The following is a 19,618-nucleotide window of genomic DNA, read 5'->3' on the forward strand; positions in this document are numbered from 1 at the left end:
TCTTGAAAACAAGAACGTAGGTTTTACAGTACCTTAGGGTAAGACCTGCAAATAACTGTGCTATTTCCAGTTTACTGAGGTATTTCTGTATGGTATAGATATACCCATCAAATCTGAATTAAGAATTTCTGCCATGGAAAAATATGTTGTTTTTAAAGCAACAAAGGCAGAAATTCAACACTTTTGGTTTGGCAAAGATGACATTCCCTTGTGTCCAAAATTGAAGATGCTCCCTCTCAAGTACCAACCTAGTGCCTGGGGCAATTGAGAAACAATTCTCTTGACCTCCAGAAAACTTAATAGGAATTGTCTAAACTTTCTCAGGTAGAGATCTTTTGTAACTAGCGCACACTGGAATTGTGGCTGTTTATCTTACCCTGGGCAAAAAGTTCAACTCCATCTAACTCCTTTATAAAAGGAAATACCAACTGGAAAGCATGGATAACCAAAACCAGAGAGGAACTGCTTTTCTTCATAAAGGAAAGTATCTAGTTTTCCAGTCCTTAGTGTGCTTCTCTGCACCTCCATCTACTGCTAGGAAGTGCCTTTATTTAGCAATCAAGTGGACCTCCCCAGTGTCTGTTCTCAAGAACAGTCAGAGCCTATGCTTACACTAGCAAGCTGTGAAGTGGAACACTGTAAATAGGGACAACAGAGACATCTGTTACCAAACTCTACTCCCATGTGAGCCAAAATGCTACTGCAGACAGAACCAGGAGGACTTACATTGACTAGATTAAGCAGGTTTGTCAACTGGTGCAAAACCAAACTGTCCTGAGGATGAACACCACTGATGACAATTCCTCATCTTTCTCTATGCTGGTTCACTAAACTTGGTCTCTCCCAGTACAGATAGATCCTAGAGTCCTTATTCACTTACCCATGCTTCAACATCTCTGTTTTCCTTCACCAGAAAAAAAAAAAAAATTAAGGCATTATAACCACTCTGATACACGACATTAATTGCATTAAACAACTGCTACCAGGACTTTTGCCGCTAGTCTAGGAAGAAGACTACAACTGCTTCCCATGAAGCAGACTAAAACCTCCACCTCCACGACCAACAAGCAATTTCAGGAATTTTATAGTGTAATGTACTGAAATTGAGTCATAATTACTGTTCCTACTTGATATAAACTATACTGTTCTGTTGATGCCATTCCAATACCCTTGGTAACCTTACAATATCCCTGTAACATGCTATTGACACGTTTAACAGACATCAACTTTGTTATTCTGACACCTTAATACGGCAGTCGAGCTTCAATAAAGGTGCAGAAATTCTAAGCATCACTTCCTGATCTTAAATATTTTTTGAAGGTAGATCTCTTCCCTTCAGCTAAATCTTCAGACAGAAAGTATAAGGAAGAGTTAGAGAAAAACGAGACACTGAGAAGTCCCATTACAGTCTGAAAGACATTGCTAATTACATACTCATAGCATTTCAAGGGAGTGGATGAAGAAAACAATCACAAAAGAAATGGCACCAAACAGGACAGACAGAGAACTGGTTTTTGCAAAGGCCCCAACAGTGTACTTCAGTTTTGGAACATAAATCCCCAAACCACAATAGCTGCTGCTTTGGACTGTCAGCCCGTGGCAAGCAGCTAATGCCCTCAAAACTTCCTAAGAAGGATACCATGGAATGAATGGAGAACAGCATCCTAACTCAACTCTTGGCAAAAAATGCAGCAAGGCCATGGATTGACTAGAGGTCAAAATCAGCAGCTAGAAACAAGAAATCAACAATCAGTCTTATAAATGCTGAAGGGCTGGAACCAGCTAAGGTCGCGCTAACTTTGCCCTCCACAGATGCGGACTGGTAGGTATAGGGACCTAATGGTTCAAAAGGAAAGGTTAAAAGAAAGCAAGCCTTTGGACATCTTTAGTCTGCATCTTATCCTATATTTACAGTTTTTTCCAAATACTTAAAAAAAAAAAAAATCTTTGCAGGAAGTTGTGAACCAAATGTCAAGAGGCAAATCTCTCTTGCTCAGACCTCGTCACGCTAAGCTGGAGCACACAGATACTTGAAACAGCACATGACCCATGGCACACCATATGCATCTGAATGAAAGCAGTGATGTAGGGTCTGCTTGTGTTTGGCCTTTCTCCCAGGTATATAATGTGAGTGCGGCATGCAGATCATGCTGCAAAAGAACGGGATAGACACAGTGGAACAGAATAGTAAAATAACAAAAGCTTGATTTTATTTGTCAAGAGATGGATGAAATCATATTCTCTGACTTACTGCTCATCACTGAATGTTTCAGAGCTTAGTTAGGATACTGCTGCAGTAGGCAATGCTGGATATTTCATTGGTGGGGCTAGAAAACATGGAGCTGAGGACTTCAATATGGAAACAGAGCAGCAAAGACAATTAAAAATTCAGCTCACTGCCTGCCCATGTGACTGATGCACAAAGCTCTGACGTTGCTTGTGATTTAGAAACTGTGCCACTCCCAACAATAAATTGCCTTTTACATACACGGATAAGCAGTCTAATCAAATAAGGATTTAAAGCAGGATGCGCTCAAAGGAACTGATTTCTCTTAAAGCCTGCATTGCTCACTCTGAGCTACTGTACATACTAAATAGTGTACGAGAATTATCAAAGAGAAAAGGTGACTACAAATACCTAGGTAACCAAATAATCTGCCTGCCTGCATTGTGCAAATAAGTATCTCTTAAATATTTTTGTGCCATTGTCCTATCTAAGGGGCATACCTCTGCCGATGAAAAACACTATTTCGACCCAAGAACTACATCGGTTGCCAAAGAGTGACCTTGTCTATAGCACATTTGCATCAGGGCCCCTTGAAAACACATTTGAAGCCAGAACGGCAAATGATCTCCTACACAAATGACCTGCTTATGCCTTCCAGACTTGTCATAACAGCCATAGTAAGAAAGACCTCTTTCGGCATGTCAATACACTGATCCTTCTTCTCCTGTCCTAACATGAATAGACAGCCACAGTCTTCTTCCTTACACATCTGGAATTTGATGCTACAGCATGTGCCTGTTACCCTAACGGGGCATTTGTACATCACACACTGGGCAAATGCTTTGCAAAACATCCTCACTTCATGCAAGTGCTGCTTTCTACCCTTAGGAGTGCTGTGGGTCTTCCTCTGTATCTGTAAACTAATCCCAAGACATCTTCTGTTTAAGCAAATAGACATCAGCTGGTGATGAGGACTACAGATGAGCTGCAGGTAAAGACTACAATTCTACCCTAACTTCCTGCCATCATCTCTATGGAAGTTCTGAAAATAGCCAGTCTCCAAAAATAGCAGACAAAAGTTACAAATCTACACCCTATCTTCAGGCCCATGTATCTTTCAATGACAGAACACCACCTATTTCTCACAGATAAACCTTTGGAAGGGGACTGTCAGGAAGACATAAGGGACATATTTCTAGTACAGTACCTAAAAAAAACCCTAAATCCCAAGACCTGAGATTCAAAATTTTCAACAGCATGAAGAAATTGTGCAAAATAGGGCATAATATTTCTAGCAGTAAGAAAAATCTAGTAAAACCCCAGGATTTTATTAGATATAAGAGGATTAAACCCACAGCACAAATTCACAGGAAACTAGATGTCATTTATTTTTCTGTTCACAGAACTATTTGTTCATTTAAGGGAATAATTATGTCAGAGCTGTGTCTTCTAAACCAAAGATTATTAATTCCTCGAGGTGAAAACTGTTCATGAAGAACTCTGCAGTAAAGCATGGAACTAGAAACTGAAAGTATAATGAACAAAAAACCTGAACTAAACCATTAGCCATCTAACTTGCATCCCAGCCTAAGAGAATAGCTATATCCAGCAATGCTTCCTTATATGTAACTTATAATTCTGACACTGTGAGGGTGAGATGTTCTTACCTAGGTCATTTTTCAGCTTCTCCACTTACTCAGACTTTCTAAGTCAATGGTTCTAACAAAATGTGTTTTAATGGAAGTTGTAGTTTTTCTTGGTAATGTTATAAAGTGCAATTTTAACAGTATTTTACTTCATAGATTCTGCACCTGTAAGAGATTTGCTTTGCCATGGGTTTAGGAAGAGTACAGAAGCAAACAAAAAAAAATTCAATCATTTCAGAACAGAATTTGAAACAGATCAGTGTTCAGAGCTAGGAAGATACTGTCTCCTTTAACAGATGGCAATGACTTCAACAAACTTTCACCAAAACCAGCGTGTAAACCCCAGTATACAGCCAATGACACCATCAAGAACATTGATACTGAAAGAAAACAGGCTTTCCTCTCATTACTGAAAAATATTTTATCTAGTACAGCTCAGATCTGATAGTGCTTTAATTTTTGCCACCCCCAATATGAGAACTTACTTTTCATTGCTTCAAACCCTGCAATGCTTTGAAGAATTCTTAGTATACAAAAAACCATAAAAACCCCTCCACAAATAAGCAACCTTAAAGTAGCGAAAAAGTACTCAAGAGACTGTAACAGACTTTTTCTTTAAGATATCTTACTTTCTGTCATCCTATTAGGAAATAATATCCCACTAACTTTAGGCTCCCCCCCCCCCCCCAAATCAGTATTACATTTGAGATTCGGAGTGAGATTTTTCTAAACTGCTTAGCAGACTTCTTCTCCCATGTCACTTCAAGGCCTCTGGAATTCCCATTTCATTTCAGTATTTAGGAGGGACAAGAAAATTTAGAATATCCTCATCAACAAACATTACCATTACTAAGAACAGATGAAATCCAAACTTCAAATAAAAAACCCAAGGGTATGATAGCAAACTGACATCTCCAGGACCTAACAGTACCAACATGTCCTTTGCTACAGAAATGTTATGTTTTCAAATGATCAATAAGGTGTTTTTTTCTGCACAGCTACAGACGGAGACTGTTGATTGCGCCTTCTAATTGTGGAGCATAGAAAAACATGGTGAAGATTAATTACTGCTTCAGCTATCTTTTTGTTTTCTCCCAACCCCTTCCTCAACTTTGCGATCTCATTCCCAGCCCTCTCAAGTAGAAGCCCATCTCCTTCCTAACCTGTGCTTTGTGCAAATGACTACCACTACTCCCTTTCCATCCCCTCCCTGCATCCTCAATGCATCCTAACCCTTACTGCAATGGCACGCCTGCCTCCTTTCCTTGTGTTTTAAAGAAATCAATAATTTATTTAGTCAGCCCAAGCTGGTTATATGCGAAACTAATCCACTAACTGCCATTTGGCAGAGTATTACATCTTGCAAAACAAACCTGTTTCAAAGACAATGACCATCCTATTTCCGGCCTTTGCATTCAGCTATGTATTATTTTTTTTTTTACAGAAGCACATTAGCAACATGATGTCCAGAGCTGTGGCTATATCTGAAATTAATACAGGCTAAGTGAAGTTGCCTTGGTGCAACAGCAGCACACAGCAAAGGCCAAATGCTGTGACAGAGGTACCTCTGTTGGAGGTACTCACAGCCAGGAGCTCTGAGTGGTAGGAAAGACCATTCTCCCTCACAGTTAATCTGCTGTGACAGCACTTGAGGAAGATGCAACCATGGGACTGTTGCTACCTGAGTAGTCCACAGCCTCACCCGTGTGCTGCTAAAAAAAAAGGCAGGAGAGAACCATTTGACCAACTAACCAAGAACTAAATGGATGACCAGTAAGATACTGCCAAGCTGCACTGAGCAATTTCCAGTTGATACTTGCACTTGTCTCAGATGCCTGTGTCTGCAACTGATTTTTTTTTTTGTTGAGGGATTTCCAAAATATCTACATCAGATAATATAAATACTTGCCATGAAAATTAAATATCCAAACCCAGGATTTGCTAAATCTCACTGTCAACAGCTGTGTCCCTTTAGCATGGAGGTTCCAAATGTAAATTAACATATTTCAGGGAAGACATTTACAACAATATGATGATGCTGCTGCACAGATTATAAAGGATATGTCTCCCAAGGATTCATTATAATTTACTTTATAATTTAAGATCATTGCCATTACTGTCCTGTTTCTCAGCTGGGACAACATACTAATACAGGAAGTAAGAAGTATTCTATGATTCTATGCTGTATTTTAGCTTTTGGTGATAATTTCTCATCAGAGAAATATTTTCCTTTTTTCTACATTAATAGTTTGCATACCGACTTCATCCTGGATCTCTTCTGCCACAGCAGGTACATTGTAGAGGAAGGAGAGAGACTGGTTCATGCGTTCATATATCACACGTAGATGTGTCATGACCTACAGAAATAAAAGTATTTTAATAAGGGGAATACTACTGTTAATGTGACATTATTACAAATTGCAAAGGTTATAGAGAACAAGACAGTTTTCACTTGTGTAAGGTATAAGATTTCAGTATGCTCTATGTACCGAAACTGTCAAATCCATTGCAAAATTCACCTCTCCTACAGCTGCTACAAAAATAGTGCTCTAGATCCTCTTCCATAGCAACTATCTGAAATCCCACGGGAATGCAGTTATTTAAACTAGGGGTCTATAGCTGCTGTGAGGGAGAGCATGTACACAAGCAGCTACTGTGGCAGAAATCCATAGCCTCATTTACCTTTTAACAACATTTATATCTGCCCATACCTGTAAGTTTTCACGTAACATGCAAACCAAGTGAGGTGCAATGATTGCTGCATCAAAATGTTTCAGCTGTTTGGGTTTTTCCTTCCTTTATCCTAATATTGCAGAAAGAAACAGCTCTCAAAAACCCTTCAATCTTCTTGGTAAAAAAACATTTGCAAGCTTTTTCAGCTGAAAACAGTAATATTTTCACCCTGCATTAGTGCATTATCTCATGATTACAACTCTATTGCCTCAGGTTCCTGTACACTGCTATGGGTTGAGTCATAACGTCCCATGATATATGCACCCCCAGGGTATTCTCCACAAGTATCAACTCTCTTCAGTAGAAAGGGAAATTGAGGTGCATCTTAGAAGACTGACAAGGCAAGTAAGCCTAAAAAGGAAAATGGGTTGCAGATAGCAATTTTAATGAAACAATGGCATGATTTCTTCAAATCCAAATACAGTATTTATGCTTTTGAACAAAAACATTTTGTTTTCCATGTTCCACTGGAAACAATTTTCACAAAGAGATCCTTCAGTCTAAATTCCCCCAATCTTCTGACCAATTCTGGAAGCAAAGACACTATACTCATTCCTATGAAAACATACGAAGCAATACACTGCACTTAAATATCAGCTTCTAATCTTCACCTGTGCTGCCACACAATTTGTAGTCTGCAGAATTTCACTGTGTTTTGTTATAAAGTAGTCTAGAGATATAGAAACCAAAAAGTCATGTTAGATGCAAAAGGACATTTAATGTTAACATTTAAGACAAGGGAAAGACAACAATCACTGCAGAAGAATGTTGGAAATGTGCATTTCTAACTCTAGAAATTTCATGACAGCACAATCTCAATGTACAGGTCTGGCTGGAATAGATGTTTGAAAAGTCTAACATGCAAATTGTGCCATTCAGGGAGGCATATGGTTTACATTTGGTTTTTGGCAATACCAGTCAGTTTAAGAACTGTGGCTGGATCAGCGCTTCCCACTGCATCCTGCAGAGGGAACAGCAGCAGATTCAGCAGATTGCATTTTTTAATCAGATTATCCATTGTGCTTACAATTTTAATTGCTGTTTTGAAATACACCTACATCAATCTTTTTCTTTTTTTCTTCTACTTTCTCGTCCTCCATGATTTATGAAGGCAACATAAAAACTGTTCCAAAACATACACATTCAGGACTGCAGTAACATTCAGCAGTTAAAATGCCATGAACTAGAGTGTCTATTTTAAAAGAACACATTAAACTCCAGAGCACTGTAGTAATCACATTTATAGACACTGCAAGTACCTCTGCAATGACTATAGAAAGGCTGGTTGCAGTGAGATGGCTACACCACTTCTGGTTCTGCCACTTCAGCTGAGGGAAGCATAACCATGTGTGGTCACTAAATCTATTACTGACATTTCCCAGAGCGCTAATAAAGGCTCTGGGCATTAATGCTCTGGAGGGCTCCTCAGGAAATGCTCACAACTGACTCATTGTCTGGGTAGATAAAAAAGCTGTTTTTCAGTTCTCAGAAGACGTATTATACCCACCCTACTCCTACATCACTTTGCCCTGATCTTCTGGCAGAAAGCAGATTATTACTGCAGGTAAAGCTGTCCACAGAATGGACTCAGGTTTGTCTGGTTTTGTTTTTTTAAATAGGTTGTCAGAAACTTCACAACGGTTATGAAGAAATACAATCCCATTAACCCTCAGTGGGGATTACCTGAGATCTGATTTGGGCAGCTTTCTTTGGGTCTACCATGCGGACATGCTCAAAGTGTTTGAGAGTATGCTGTCTGTCCTTCTGCTCAGCACGCACATACTTCTTCAGCATGTTGAATACATGACGAGGCTACGGGGAAAAAATAGGTGGGGAAAAATCAGTTTAAAGCAACACGTTTTAGTTCCTTGCATTAGAAATGTATCCCACACCAAAACCACTTGGCCAGTGGTGCCTGCAGTTAATCTTCTGAATGCATAAGGAACATTCACTCACTCAACCCATTCAGCAGAACACACCATTAAACAGTAGTTGTAGGTAAGCAGATAAGGTCCCTGGGGAGAGTGTTCAGATTTCCTCCCCAGCCATAAGGAGAAGTTTGGCTGTGGCATCTTCTCATGTAACTGCTATACTATCAGCCCAACAAGACAGCAAGTGCCATCTTAGCATGATATGTAATGGACACCTGAGATCAATTTCTTTTGGGCTTTGCTTCCGTCCTCTCCATCAGAATTTACTTCTCCTCTCCCCCAACCCCGGAAGCCCCCACAGTTCAAGCTCCCAGTTTCACAACCTTCAACACCACTAGGAAAATCCCTCCCAGAAATCTGGACACTCCATTGGAAGCATTTCAAAGATTCACCATGTATGCTCTACTATGTTAAACACTCAACCAGTATCAACATCTGGCAACTAGAGTTGACTCTGGCAACTAAAAAAGATCACAACTGGTAAATTTTATCAACAGTAAACTGAATGCACCCATAGAGATTCAAGTACAGAAAGTAACCTGCCCAAAGCTGCACAGAAGACCATGTGAAAAGCACTGCTCTAAGCCAAAGGATAATTATCAAACTTGACTGCAAAACATAAAGCATAAAACCAATCAAACAAAACCAAACCCCAACCCCTCCCAAACAAACTGAAGACACTCCTGTCACTACTGGTATGACACCAGGGAGAAAAAAAAGAGGAAAGGGACCATTTAGCTGAGGTACAGAAAGTACACATCCAGAATACATAACTGGTTGAAAAGCTGCAAGAAAAAAGGGGCACCTACTTGGTTTTTCTGAACATACTCAGTTTGGGTGCCCGATTTTGTAAAAATCTTCATCTTATGTATACATTGCAGGTGATTTTTCTAGTAAAACCTATCAAAAATATGCCTTAAGGCATACAACTGAATGCAAACATAGGAAAGGTCTGTAGCTGAAGGGAACTTGAAAATATACACACAATGATAATGGAGCGGTGAAGACTAAGAAAGGTGTATTTTTCCTTACTCTCCTATGCCATACAATAATACAGTGCCAAAACAGGTAAGAATTCTCTATCATCCAGCTAAGACATTTATTTTTAACTGAGTGTTTATGATGGATTCCCAACATTCTTCCCCCCTGGATTGTGCTGTTGTGTTTGCACATCCTGCCTGGAGCTGCTGAGCAGTGAAAAGCATAAAGCTCAGGCAGGTGAGAAGAAAGGGAAAGGTGACCTTACTGTGCAGCAGATTCAAGAACGAGCAGAAGTGGTGAACAGCTGGTCTGGGCACGGGCAGGGACATAGGGAAAAGGGTGGGGAAGTGACAAGCATCACAGACTCCATGCACAGCTTTCTGAAGCAGGAAGGACTGTGGGTGAAGTCAAAGTTTTCTTAAAACTTATGGACAAATATAGAGCCTAACCAAATCTAACCTTTACACAAGACATGAATACTAAGCTACAGAGCTCAAAGATTTAAGAATCATTTCAGCTAAGAGAAGCAAGAGATTTTAAAATGTAAAGAAAAGTAAAGTAGAGGTTATTTGAAGATTTGTCAGACAGAAATAGAGAGATGTGAAGCTATTCCTTGCCAGAGGATTAAACTTAGTGGCTCCATGACTGAAAACTCATTCACAAGGAACATAACCCCAAGTCCCCAAAGACAAGCAACCTGGGATGAAGTTGCAAGGAACTGTGGACAAATGTTGGAAGGTAAGTAATCCTCACAACACTGGGTAATGGCCAAACTAAAGTGCCAACCACAAATCTTTACAGGAATCAAGGACAGAAGACCAGAAAGTTTTAACAACAACAATAAAATTCTGAAGGCAGAAGATGTTGTTACCTTTCCTAACAATTCAGCTTTCCTTGCCCCCAAAACACATCAAGGTAGCAGGTTAAGGCAGACTAGAGAGAATGGCTTAATTTCTATTTCTTCATGAGATATTTCAAGTGTAATGTCTAAGACCAGAAGGGCACTATTTTTGTTTTCCTTTAATGTGTTTGCATTCACTGTAATATGTCAATGAAACTTTAAGAGTCACAAGTAGACATGTTAATAGGATAATAATCTTGAAAATACCTCTCATATACGTGGGTAAATTTGCAACCTACCTTCAGTGACTTTTCTAACATTGAGAAATGTCCCAGACTTACTGCTATAAAGAAGAAATGGATGTGCATACCTCTAGCACGTCTGCTCAAAAAGTCCCCGTGATGGCAGCAAAAACTGTAATTCAAATTTAGGACAATGCAGAAAGAATATTAAATGCAAGATGTTTCCTTACAGGGATAGAGACTTTGGTTTTTCTCAAGCAAAAAACCCCAATCAATCATTAGAAACTCCCTGCATGTAGGTATACAAGCCTAGAGAGTTTCAGTATTTTGTTTTTAAAACTAGCCATATGCACATTTTAACCCTGATGGTAACTATTGGTCTAGCGATCTCACATTGCCTAAAAGCTTGTGACATTAACAGCAAGTGATTCAAAGCTAAGAAGTCCTTGTGAAGCATTCAGTCACCCTGCACAGATGCACAAGGCTTTCCCAATCAGCAAGGCACTGCACTACATGCCAGGTTCCTAGGGTGGATGAATAGGCATCTATGGAAACAACAGTATTCCATGAACACAATATCGAGACATGAGGTACAGATGTAATCAGGCTCCTCTGAAGTGGAAGCTGAAATGGATTATAAGTCTTAGCATACAGACTTGTTACCGCCAAAAATGTCTTTACTGTGACCTTTAGGAAACATGCCCTGCCTCCATTGTTAAGGTAATATTATACTTTACATATAGGATATTATATACTATATTATACTACATAATATAATTCTTATTATATTATAAGGTCATTCCTATACTGATCAAAAAAACCTCAAAAGGTGATAGTAATCCCTTGAACTCCTGACATACACTACACCAGCTCTGCTTCCTTGCTGGAAGTCCTATTCACACTGGAACAGGTCATACCTCCAACCTTAGCAACAACTTTACAGGGCTACTGCCACACGGCCTCAGGGCTGTGGCTGAAGGTGGAATTGCCAGAGCTGGTGATGGCCAGCAAGAGCTTTCCACTGGGCTTTGCATACCTGAGTGTGGATGACGAAACAAGGACCAAGGTCTACACTGAATGCAACTTAAGTAGTAAAACACCCCAATAGTAAATTAATTGATCGTTTTTCTCCTCAATGCCTAGAACTGCAGACCTACTGCTTGCAGAGTTTTAACAGATTTTTGGATCAGCAAAAGTACCCCAAGTCCCACCTCTGTATTTTATTTCATGCACATTTTCTTTTAAATGTCATTACTGAATGAACTGGTTCTGCTCAAAAATGCCACCCATGCAGGCAGTTTTTGCAGAGATACTCGTAAGCACAATTCACCCCCAAATCTGGTACACTGAACAGTGATATGAACTCTTGCGATGGTAGAGCAGAGAGGCCACAGTGAACAGTCAGGCACAAAGGTGAGGAAAGGCTCCGCAGGCTGAGATGAAGACAGACCCTCTATCTAAAGCTATTATATCCACAGCCATCTATTACTTCAACCCTAGGCAGGAACCTTCATATTAAATTATAACTGAAAGTGATGCTATTATCAGCTAAATTAAGTTCCCAAGGTCTCAGCTCTGACACTGTCTTTGGCAGAAGAACAAATGGCTGACATATCCCAGGGCCAGCTTGGCACCTCTTGCTCTTCATAAATCATGTACCAATCTCCAAACTCCGTTACAAAATTCTGGGTTTAGTACTTGAAATTCTGCTGTGTGTTTTGCCAGGGAAAACTCGGTGTGTTCATGACAGTAGTCACCTTACCAAAAAACACGTCACAGAATAAGTAACTTGTATCAGCCACCAGGGGCTACCTAAACCTCATGAAATAATTCCACTACTTTCAGTTTTCTGTATTTGTTTGCCGGCTTTTTTTCAGTCTTCCTCTGAAAACAAACAGACACAACTCCTGTTATGCCCATGTTTTTAGTTACCTTGGCTGATCCATCTAGTAAGGTGTGCAGCGGGCAATGCAAGGTAAAGCAGCATGAATGCTACCATTACATGCTGCTTCTGACTATTTCAAGCATACGCTCTCAAGCCGTTTGCTTCCATGAGACTCATTCCAAAACTCCTCTTTCTCAGCAGATTCAAACACCTGCTGTTTTTTTTTAATCTCAAACTAAACACAGATCAATCATAGCCCTTTTATCAGCTATTGTGACAGGCCAACAGATGTACCGGTGTTTGTAGGTATTTTAGTTGTTAATTTAAAATCCTCTTTACACTAGAGAATGTTCTCAAAGTATTATTTGTTACAGTTTTTGAGAGCATGTTGGGACTAGCATGTGTTCAATACATTTGGTACAAAGTAGACAGGTCCACAGACTACACCTATGGTCTCCGTAGACTACCTAGGCTGACAATGCAGCATTAAAAAGCTAATTTTCTACCTAATTCTGTAGACAGTATACCTTGTCTCTTGTCTGGAAGACAATATATTCTGTAACTAATTGAATTATCTAACTATCTATCTATCCACATACACACACATACATATGCATATATATGCACCAGGGCAGAGTTAAGGACCTGTACTGCAACCCCCTGGTTTGAAAGCTTAACCAGACAGTCCAGAGAGCTGGCTAACACATTTCCAGCTGTACAAGGCGTAAGCCCAAACAAAGCAGAAAGCACTGATGGCTCTTGGCTACCTGGTGTGAGTTCCAGCCCCACTGACTCTAGTCATCCAGGGCTTTTATTTTGGGTGGCATCAGCATCAAGACAAGGTCACCCCCATAAAGGAATCATACATGAGAACTAAACTGTCCCAAAACCAGATTAAATCAAATATTATAAACAACATATAAATATGAATATATATGCATGCATATAGTGTGTCTGTTGTCCCCCCTCCCAGAACCCTATGGTGATCCTAGTCTACTGTTTCAGATTAAGGGAGTGATGAAAGTGCAATTTCACTGGGCTCAGAAAATGGAAACATCAAATGTGGTTTGGATTGCTACAAATCTAACTTAAACTCTCCTCATGGAAATCCAAAAGACTTACTTCGGAGAAACAACACAAAAATCATATTAAAACACTTCAGTGTACTTAAAATACAACTTCCTGGTTCTGTGCCAGGGAACTTCCATGGGAAATTCCGAGCTGGCTTGTCATTTTGCTCAAAATTCTCTCTAAATGGGAAAGTTTCACAATGCTATATTATGCTATTTAATCTTGCCTTTAGAGAAAAATCAATCACCAGTCCTTTATGACTGCTGCTCCTGAAATGCGCAACAACTGCTTCTTTTCATTCATTTATTAGGAATACCTTGTATACTGTATTAGGTATATATTTTATCTGCTGCAATATTAACTTGCAGGTCACGTTTGACACAGGAGTAGTAGTTCATTTTAGGAACATTCAAGAAAGACTAATTAGGATGAATACACAACTTTTACTCATGGGTGAGACAAAACCAAACCCCCACCCAGCTATCTTTCATGTGGAGTTAACGATGCCTTCTACAATCTTTGCTAATTTGTAACGAAACATGTTACCCCACACAAGACAAACACATGGCTATAGTGGTACTCAAACCTTCCCTTTGCCTACCTTCCCAAGGGCTTTTCCTGGGGCAAAATCTCATTATTTGCCTTTCAGGATTTGAATTTACTCAACTTGGACAAATTACGGACAAATTTTGTTCCTGCTCATTCTTTTAAACCTTTGCATTTTAAATACAATGAACCTGCCAGAGTTTTGCAGAATTTAATACAGATATGAAATCATATCTTCTGTCTTCAATTCGCTTGTACATAAAACTACTGGCAAGCCTAGGTGTATGACCGTACCATTTTGCTCAGGCCCACAGACTGGGGAGAAAACATGGCACTGATTTTATTCACATAAAAGCCTCAGAAGCTGCTAGAAAACGGAGTTAGATGACCATGTTTCTTGAAGACTGACATGGTTTAAGAGCAGAACTGAAATCCATGCTATTTCACAAAAACCCACAAAATTAAGTGTATGTGAGAAATTCCACAGCTGTAAGTTTACGGTTTTGGAGGAGCAGAGCTAGAGGGTGGAGTATTAGAGCTGGACTGCTCTTTCCTACTGCACAGGAGGATTTTTATCACTAGATCAGCAGCAACACTTTGGCCTGCCTCCAACTGCATATTTCCACAGCAACCTCACTGGACTCAGGAAAGGCTTAAAGCTTCCCAAACACAGAGGCACTAAGGGCCCCTCCGCAGATTCCTCTTTCATGGCCAAATAGCCAAACTGGAATAGTTTCAGCCTGCACTGTGCTCTCTTCATATGAACAAACACTGCTTCCATAGCACAAAAGGTACCAGAATGAATTCTGAAGACAGCAACAACAGGGGAAAAAAAACTGCAACAAAAAATTCAAACAGACTGCGCACATGCTAAGGCTGACCTTAATGATCCTGCTCTGCTCAGCAACAAATTACATTTTGGTAACATAAATTACTGAAATGTACTTTAGTTATTTCAGTAAAATAGTGCCAAATTAGAAGAGAAGCTTTTTAAAGTGATTTTAATGATATATGATCTCTTTGATCTATGTGCAAAGTAAGTAGGTTAATTAACTACCTTTCAGAGTTTTCCTGTATGTTTCCTTGTTCTGAAACCCTTTATTTCACTGCTAGGAGCGGGATTTCATTCCTGCTTCTCTTTGCCCCCTGTCACTGGCTTCCCACAGGAAATGTGCCTCTCATATCAACAAAGATTAAACAGGGAAATGTAAATCCAGCAAAATTTGATATGCACGTGAAAGGGGGAATAGCAGCAAATTACAGAATCAATCTACTCACAGAGAATGATCTGAATTCCTCTATTTAACTTGCAAAATGAAGGGGAAAATTTCCAACTGTTTTAAAAACTACAGGCATATTGGTTCCAGCTGCCACTAATCCTTTTCTGTAGTAAGATCATAGAGCAGGATGGAACAACGCAGTATTTTGACACTGGATAGTGAACAGCTGCACCCCATTTTCAAAGGCAACACAGTGCAGAAGCACAGCTAAGCCGCATCAGGAACCAGGGATAAGGATCAAATGTGAGTTTTCTGGGCAGCCCACATGAGAGTGCTCTGAGAACAGAACAACAGTACAAATACTGGTTGTGCTCAAATCTATGTCATAATAGACTTTGGAGCTATGGAATTTTGTCTCTGCACACTCCTTGTTTCCCTTGCTGCCCAGAGCGGTACTCTGAGACATGCCTCCAACACCAGCATTAGGCAATCGTCTGCTTAACATGTGACGAAAACCTGCAGTGGAAGTTTCTGGTCTGATACATAAGCTATGGATTCCCAGACTTCTGTAGTTTCAGGTAGGATGGCACTGAAAACAGCTGGTTTTCTAGGTGTGCACGAGAACATGACTACCCTACTGACTCAGAGCAAAAGTTCTCCTAGTTCCATACCTTGCTATCCTACAAGGAAAGCCTCATCCAAAGGAGCACGTAAATGACGATACTGGTTCTCACACAGACAGCCTCCCTCTCCATAGCTCTGGAGCTTTCGAGGCAGAGGAAGTTTCCCTTCAGCTCCCCCGAAGAGCCCACCCTTTGAACAGAAGTACCACGTAATCTGTATACATGCAGAACACAGCATTCCCAGCAAATCAGGATGTCACCACTCACAGAAAACAGTGCATCACATCCCATGATCAGTCTGATGACACCAGGAGTGCCAGACTCACTGTACTCCTAAGATAACTGATCTGCAGGCAAAGACTGGTCACGGATTACTAGACATCCAAGAGTGAAATGAAATCATGCTGCTTCAAGTGGCCTGCCAGAAGTCCAAAAAAACCTTGGAAAATGTTCAAATTCAAGTACAAGGTAATATGTCCAAGCAATTAAACAGCACATGGAAAATACTTTTTGCACACACACACACATCTATGTATGTATCTATATACACCAGACTTAGGGTGTATACAGATACACTCACTAGCTGTGTGCAGAAGACATGAACTTCAATAAAAAACTCTAACTTATTTTTCACTTTAAACCCAAATCCTGTCCTTACAACATCTGAGGAAGAGACTCCATGGCTTTAAATATGCAGAATCTAGTTTTATAGTAAACATACTAATAGCAAAACATGTAATTTGAAGCAGGCTTTTAAAAATATTTGGGGGCAACTCCAGAAAAACCTCCCTTTTGTAAGATTACTTAAAAAGTCACCAGTAAGTTACGACTTACTCTTCCAAAGACAACACCGTTGAATCAGATGTACTTTTAGTGTACTAGGGAACTGCCAGAGAGAAATTCAGCTAGAATATCAGAGTTGAATTTTCCATTACTCCCCATTTTCTCTTTGTCTAGGCAGCCAAAGTTTGGATTCACAGTGTATTCACATTTCTGGCTCCATATCCTGCAAAGCAGTCAGTAGAGTGGATTCATTCATTAGGCTGTTCAGCTATCATCGATCACTGTTCAAGTTTCACCCTCTACCCCACAATAAATCCAGACAAATCTTACTGCTGAATTCAAGGTCAGTTTTTTTCCTGTGCTTTGGCACACATCTGACCAGCAGTACAGAGGCACATGCCTGCACTGTCAGTAACTACAGAACACACAACCAAAAAATGCTGAGGCAAGGACAGTACCATCAACATGACTGGCAAAAGAACCATTTAAAGATGTTATTATTTAAACTTTTCACCCCCATTAGTCTTGAGATAAGTCTCCATTTGGTAGCAACACCAGCTGATGTTACCACCATGCTTCTGCTGTTATATGTGGTCCCCATCTTCACCTTCCACAACCTCAGATACCTGCAGAACCAAGCTGTCAGCCTGATCCACACACAACTTTGCCCAGGATACATTTCCGGCAGGATTACATTTGCGTAAGGCTCAATGTCACAGCAACAGCTGATGTCTAAAGCCAGATGTGAAATCCTACCTCAGCTGAACCACCCAAAACCACACTGCAAGAAAGCAAACTCGACCGGCGCTCAGTCTATGCACTCACCTCATCTCACTCTCAGTTCTGAGCCGCAGGCTCCAGTTTCCTGAAGGAAGCTGCACCCCAGCCTGTAACTCTAATCCGTCTGCTAGTGAGCCCAAGCTCTTCACTACCTTTCTCACAGCCAGAGCTTACAATATGCATCTTGTACTCAGAGCAAACATCCTCCTCTAATAACTTAATAGACTAGCTTAGTTTTCCACAAATTATTGTGTTGAAAAATACAGATTAACTCTTAACAGAACTACTCTGAAGTCTCCCCATGACACACCTAAGTAAAAGATTTTTCTTTTATTTAGCACACACAGTAAAACCAAGAGTTTTGCACTATGGGGTGGAGAAAAGAGTTTGATGATGACAAAGAACCAAGGTGATTATCACTTTTCCATGCTCACTAAATATGCAGATTCCTCTGCAGAAGGAAATTCATTTAAAACATATAATTTTACCAGGTTAGCCATATTGAAGTAACTCCCTGCGAGGCCAAATTCAGGATCTAACGGCTACATCTTACACTGCTGACCCCAAAGCCTTTTAGTAACATGGCAGTTTTTCCACCTAGGAAGTACTCGAGGCAAGAGGTATATAAAACATTTGACTTGTCTTCCCCAGTATTTTGTGCAGATTCTGTTCTGGAGGTCACAGATCAGTTATTCTGGTATTGAATACAAACATTACAGATATGGAGATTCTACTCAATACACATTCTCAGCTTGGTGTTTACACATAGCAATAGCCATCACTGCATCCAACACAGACAATCCTGAATTGCGACTGTGCTGTCTTCATGCCACCCAACAATCCTCAAACAATCTTTCATCACACACATTTCAACAGTTCAACAAACAAAACAGAAAATCACAACCACCCTCACCCTTAAGCTCCATCTTGACATGACGAAGTATCCTATTGGGCATCACCTGGAGGGATACTTCATCATCCTTCTGCAGAATCTGTGAACAGCTACAATTTCTGACAACCAAATCACTTCGACATTATCTGCTTCAGTGTATTTATGGACATATCTACCTACCTATAGGCATGTAGGGGTGCGTGTGCTTGTGCCTACATTTATGAACACAGTCTGAACTTTCAAACTAGCTGACTGCTGTAGTAGCTTTTGCATGGGGAACACGCACTCACTGCTCCACAGCTGGACTGTACTTGGGCACACTTTATTTTTCCCCAGGATGACTACAGGGATTTTGACACAGCTGACACAGCGTGTGGTATTGCACTCACCCTGGGTGGGACAGTCTGCAGGGCTGTGATATAGTTCTCCAGGGCAATGCGGCGACGGTCATTCAGCATGGCTTCCACCCGTGCCATATGAGTCTCCACCAGCTGCTGTCTTTCATTTGCTGCTTCTTGTTCCAGTGATTCCACTTTCTCCTGGAAATGCTGAAAAAAACATCCATCACAACAGGAACAGCGAAGACATCAGGAGAGAACAGCGGGCATGAACACCTCCATCTGCAAATCACCAAGATCTTTCCCCATGTCAGCCTAGCTTGGCTCCCAGGAACTCTCCACTGAAGGCACTTTTTACTGATTTCAGGGGGAACTGCTAATGCGCTCTATTTCTTAACACCCAGCCATATTTTATTACTCTAATAAAATAATCCTGACATGTTCAGCACAACCACCAGTGAATCCTTCATTTGCCCCTCACCTCCAAGACAGTGATTCAGTGCTAGAGAATTGTGCCTAAAGGAGGGTGGAGTTTGCCTACAAGGAAGAAAAAAAGAGTCGAAACTTATTCCAATAAAGGAAAAGACTGACTGGGTAAAATGCACAGAGAGCAAAGCTGTGGGATCTGATGTGTGAAGCAATCCTGTTCTGAGCACCACTTTTTATAGTTTTGCACTGAAATCGTTCTAGCAGTACTGAGTAACACAGGCACTGTGAGATTTAAGGAGTATCTGGCTTGTCAGAATTTTTGATTTATAGCATCATTTTGGATAAAGTACTTCTTGGCTGAGGGTTTCTTTCAGATAAAACTGATGGTGATTCCTTCCTTAAATTACATTTTCCATCTCTGCTTTAAGCTTAGGTCCTGCAGCTTCTAAG

At 40.3% G+C, this 19,618-nt stretch overlaps 1 protein-coding gene across 5 annotated transcripts in view; it reads right to left on the bottom strand.

The window, feature by feature from the left end:
- Positions 1 to 19,618, bottom strand: part of APP (amyloid beta precursor protein) — a 205,331-nt gene that overhangs the window by 39,693 nt on the left and 146,020 nt on the right. For 4 of the 5 annotated variants that reach the window (XM_057398713.1, XM_057398712.1, XM_057398711.1 and 1 more), the window contains 3 exons: positions 18,791 to 18,949; positions 8,290 to 8,418; positions 6,131 to 6,230 (listed from right to left, as the gene is read on the bottom strand). In XM_057398713.1, the coding sequence (XP_057254696.1) occupies positions 6,131 to 6,230; positions 8,290 to 8,418; positions 18,791 to 18,949 (388 nt within the window). The remainder of the gene's footprint in view (positions 1 to 6,130; positions 6,231 to 8,289; positions 8,419 to 18,790; positions 18,950 to 19,618) is intronic. The other variant, XM_057398710.1, reaches the window with a different exon arrangement.

Source organism: Pezoporus wallicus, unplaced genomic scaffold (genome assembly GCF_028554395.1).
Source record: "Pezoporus wallicus isolate ANWC-B61680 ecotype Strahan unplaced genomic scaffold, APGP_CSIRO_Pwel_v1 contig_6094, whole genome shotgun sequence".
Classification (NCBI taxonomy): Eukaryota; Metazoa; Chordata; class Aves; order Psittaciformes; family Psittacidae; genus Pezoporus; species Pezoporus wallicus.